The 3,996-nt window shown below is 40.5% G+C and overlaps 1 protein-coding gene across 1 annotated transcript in view; it reads left to right on the forward strand.

Annotated features, from left to right (window-relative positions):
* Window positions 1-88: 88 nt before the first annotated feature.
* LOC102214528 (receptor tyrosine-protein kinase erbB-3-like) overlaps window positions 89-3,996 on the forward strand; it is a gene marked incomplete at its 5' end in the record, with an annotated part of 7,353 nt that continues 3,445 nt past the window's right edge. The window contains 12 exons of the mRNA XM_005741503.2: window positions 89-162; window positions 291-381; window positions 517-534; window positions 1,437-1,648; window positions 1,742-1,874; window positions 2,357-2,450; window positions 2,624-2,778; window positions 2,858-2,911; window positions 3,007-3,148; window positions 3,230-3,343; window positions 3,437-3,535; window positions 3,768-3,953. Coding sequence (XP_005741560.1) covers window positions 89-162; window positions 291-381; window positions 517-534; window positions 1,437-1,648; window positions 1,742-1,874; window positions 2,357-2,450; window positions 2,624-2,778; window positions 2,858-2,911; window positions 3,007-3,148; window positions 3,230-3,343; window positions 3,437-3,535; window positions 3,768-3,953 — 1,372 coding nt within the window. The remainder of the gene's footprint in view (window positions 163-290; window positions 382-516; window positions 535-1,436; window positions 1,649-1,741; window positions 1,875-2,356; window positions 2,451-2,623; window positions 2,779-2,857; window positions 2,912-3,006; window positions 3,149-3,229; window positions 3,344-3,436; window positions 3,536-3,767; window positions 3,954-3,996) is intronic.

Consider the following 3,996-nt stretch of genomic DNA (forward strand, 5'->3'; position numbering starts at 1 on the left):
AAAAAAATATTCTCTAGATCAACCTGCACTTTTTTGACGTTTTTGCAACATGCTTTTCCTTTTACTTACTTATTTCATTTTGGCTCAGTGATGACTACAACAAGGTACCACCCCTTGATCCAGAAAAACTGAAAATCTTCAACACGGTGGAGGAGATTACAGGTGTGTGTATGTTGTGGGGTTGTGCTTTTTTTTTAGACTGTCACTTAGACTGCTTTTATCTTTTTATGTTATTTAATGCCATTTGCAGTCTGGTTGAGGCTTCTGAAAAACAATCTCTCTGTTTTCAGACTTCCTCAACATCCAGTCGTGGCCTGCAAGCATGTCTGACCTGTCAGTCTTCTCCAACCTCCAAACAATTCAGGGAAGAAAACTTTACAAGTGAGAAACAGTTTTTTTGTTTTTGTCTTTTCTGCATTGTTATGCAGACAGAGTATTTGCTGGAATATAAAAGTAATTTTGTTTTTTTTTTCTTTGTTATTTCTAATTTTTATCCTATCTTGTTATCCTGTTTAGAGGAGTGATTAGTAAAAGGTACAGTAAAGATTTCACATGCTCACATCTCTCTATCTCCTCTTAGAGCCTACAAATGTTCTGTCCGAATCCGTGGTGTTGGTATTTTTCAGTATGATTTTTTCAGGGATAATTCAGCACTGGGATTGTTTGGTTAAGCTGGCCGTGGGCACAACTTTTTAAAGCTGGGAGAGGCAGCATGTTTTTGACATCAATTTGACAAAGAAAAAGCTCTTTTCAGGCTGGTCTCAAGCTTCAGTAAATGAGAGGAAAGCAAGATGGGGTACATCAGAGTACTTTTACCTGGGTTTAAATCCCGTCTGAAACCAAAAGCACTAAAGCATTAAAAACAAACCGCCTTCTCAGCTTTAATGAGTTCACATATAACTAAAGAATTTACCAAAGTAGATTCTACAAAATTGATACCGCAGTATCAGTTTTGTTGTAGTATTTCCATACTACATACTACATGATGCATGAAAATACTGAAGATTAAACATGAATATGTTTGTTGGCTGTTTGTCTTTTTAAGTGCACGGGTTATGCAATTTGAAAAACATGACATTCAGACACCGAATCACTGAATTCATATTGTGTCTAAAAGGTATCAAAATGAATAGATGGTGACAAACTTCTCAAAGAAAACACACTGTGAAAGATTATATTACATCATTAAATGTGATCAGTAAGAACAACAAGAAACACAAAGTGCCACACTGCTGGATTTTGTGCAAATACAGCTAAAGTGCATTAATTGTGTTTGTAAACCTTAAAAAATAATGTCTGACATCATGTTCTTGAAAACTGCTAAACCTAAAAGAAATATGGCTTTCAATATTCACTTTGATTTTGTGGTATTTTAAACAAAATTGGAACATTTTCATCCACTTTCTGACCTTTATTTACTTCCTGCTGTTCTACAGGAGCTATGCACTCATGGTGGTTAAGATCAATTCTCTGACCTCGCTGGGGTTGCGCTCACTGCAAAACATAAATGATGGTGCCGTGTACATTAAAGGAAACAAGAATCTCTGCTATCATGATACTGTCAACTGGACACGGCTTTTAGGCTCCCGTCCACAGAAACGTTCAAAGCTCTTAGACATCACCAACAACCAAAAGAAGGATGAATGTGGTGAGTGGGGGCGGACCATTTAAAACTTGCAAGACGTGATTGTGAACAATGGCTCTGCTCATAACATCGTTTCTGTTTTGGTTGCGTCCTTAGTTAAAGAGAAGCACGTGTGTCACCCGCTGTGCTCCTCTGATGGCTGCTGGGGTCCGGGCCCAGACCAGTGTGTCAGCTGTAAGAAATACAGCAGGGGAGGAACCTGTGTACCAGACTGCATGTTCTTAACTGGGTCAGTATTCACAAAATGACGTATAAAGCGATTATTAATATAAAGCTTTAACGGTGTAACATGTATGCAGGTTGTTAGAGAGTGAATGACAAGAAGGAGTGGTATTAAAGAAACAAGCAGTGATTTAGAGAATTGATATTTTCTGATAGTTTTAAACAGAATTTACATTTTAAAGCACAAATACTCGCACCCTGTTTGAAGTGCCACATTGCTGGATTATGTGCAAATACAGATAAAGTACATGCTTAATCGTATCCACCGTGCTCTCTGTGCACAAATCAACAGGGGAGACAAATTGAATAACTGATTCAAATGCATTGCTGCCCACTTCTAGTGTGTTATAAGTGAAGACTAAGAGGGATTACTGTGTATAGGTCTATACATTGTTAAGGAAAATCCTGAGCATTGGCCCTAAGATGTGACTAATGTCTGCTGTAAGTCTTTGAACTTGAATAGAAACTTGGTTTATGCCTCGATTGCAGGAAGCAGAGGGAGTTTGCTACTAAGTCAGGGGAGTGTCTGCCCTGTCACCCTGAGTGTAAGGTCCAGGAGGGGAAGGAGACGTGCACAGGCCCGGTATGTTTGACTTAAAACTTCTAGAAGGAAAAAAAAGAAAAGAAAAGAACTGGCATAAGGCTTCTGCTGCCACCTAGCGGCCTTACAAAAATGGCTGTCCACCATAATGCCACTCGCCTTCAACTCTTGCAAAAACCTTTCTGCTTTTATTCACTCTTTTTTTTTGTCTGCAGGGAGCAAATAAATGTCTAGCTTGTGCCAGCCTGAAAGATGGCCCACACTGTGTCTCCATGTGTCCTGAGGGTGTTATGGGGCAGGAGGGAACCATCTTTAAATATCCAGACAAGGAGGGCAACTGTAAACCTTGCCACAACAACTGTACCCAGAGGTAAGTACAAGTGGAATGATGTAGTTAGACACACACAATTTGCTTCTTTAAACTGATCCCCTGGGTTTTTTGTTTTTAGGTGCACCGGTCCAGGAATCGGGGACTGTACAATATCATCTAGGTACATTTCAGGGTAAGTTCTCTTCTCATTCTGATATATGCTGTATGTAATTTTGACATTCAAGTATTAAGAGCTGACACTGTGCCCCTTTTCTCCTCTGCCTTTAGGCAAATGACCACGGCTATCGTACTGGGAGTGATTGCCCTCATCTTTGCTTCCTTCTCCATTTTCGTGCTAAGTATTCTCTACCGCCGAAGTCTCGCTATTCGTCGCAAGCGCGCCATGAGAAGATACATGATGAATAGCGAAGTCAGTATCTGTATTCGAGTGTTACTGTGCCGCTGTGCTTGTTTTGGGTTTGTCATAATTCATGCCCCTGTGTGCCTGCAGAGTTTTGAGCCCCTGGAAGATAAAGGGACAAAATATGAAGCTCGGACCCTTAAACCTACAGAGCTGCGTAAGATCAGGCTGCTGGGTAATGGAGTGTTTGGATCAGTCCATAAGGTACTTGAAGAGACAGACTCCTATAAAATGCTCCTCTTGTGCATTTTACTTTCTATTTAACAAATTATGAATCTGTCTCTCTGCACCTCACAGGGCGTTTGGATTCCTGAAGGCGACACAGTGAAGCTTCCTGTGGCCATTAAGACGATTGATGACCGCAGTGGTCGTCGGAAATTCTCTGGAGTGACCGATGTAAGAAACATAACAAAAAGAAGAAATGTGCTAAAGAGATATATTTTCAGAACCAATCACTCACTGCCTATGCAGAACCACATGCCAGGCTTCTAGGCGATGAGCATTTGACACTGAAAGTATGGATTATACAGATTTTTTTGTTGTGGAGCACCTCCTTTAATACCATAAATCTCGGTGATTGTTGACACTAAATTAAATCACTAATGATCTACTTATTCGGTTGCTACAGCACATGAGGACGATGGCAAGTCTGAACCACATTAACGTTGTCAGGACCCTGGGTATCTGTCCCGGTGACAGCCTTCAACTTGTTATCCCGCTCAACAGGCAAGGCTCGCTGCTGGCACACGTAAAGAAAAATAAGGGCAAGCTCAGCCCACAGAGGCTGCTCAACTGGTGTGTTCAAATTGCAAAGGTATGGAAGATGCTTAATATTTTTTGTTTGATGTCAAACTTTT

Source organism: Pundamilia nyererei, unplaced genomic scaffold (assembly GCF_000239375.1).
Source record: "Pundamilia nyererei isolate P.nyererei 1_Seehausen unplaced genomic scaffold, PunNye1.0 scaffold00110, whole genome shotgun sequence".
NCBI classification, from domain to species: domain Eukaryota; kingdom Metazoa; phylum Chordata; class Actinopteri; order Cichliformes; family Cichlidae; genus Pundamilia; species Pundamilia nyererei.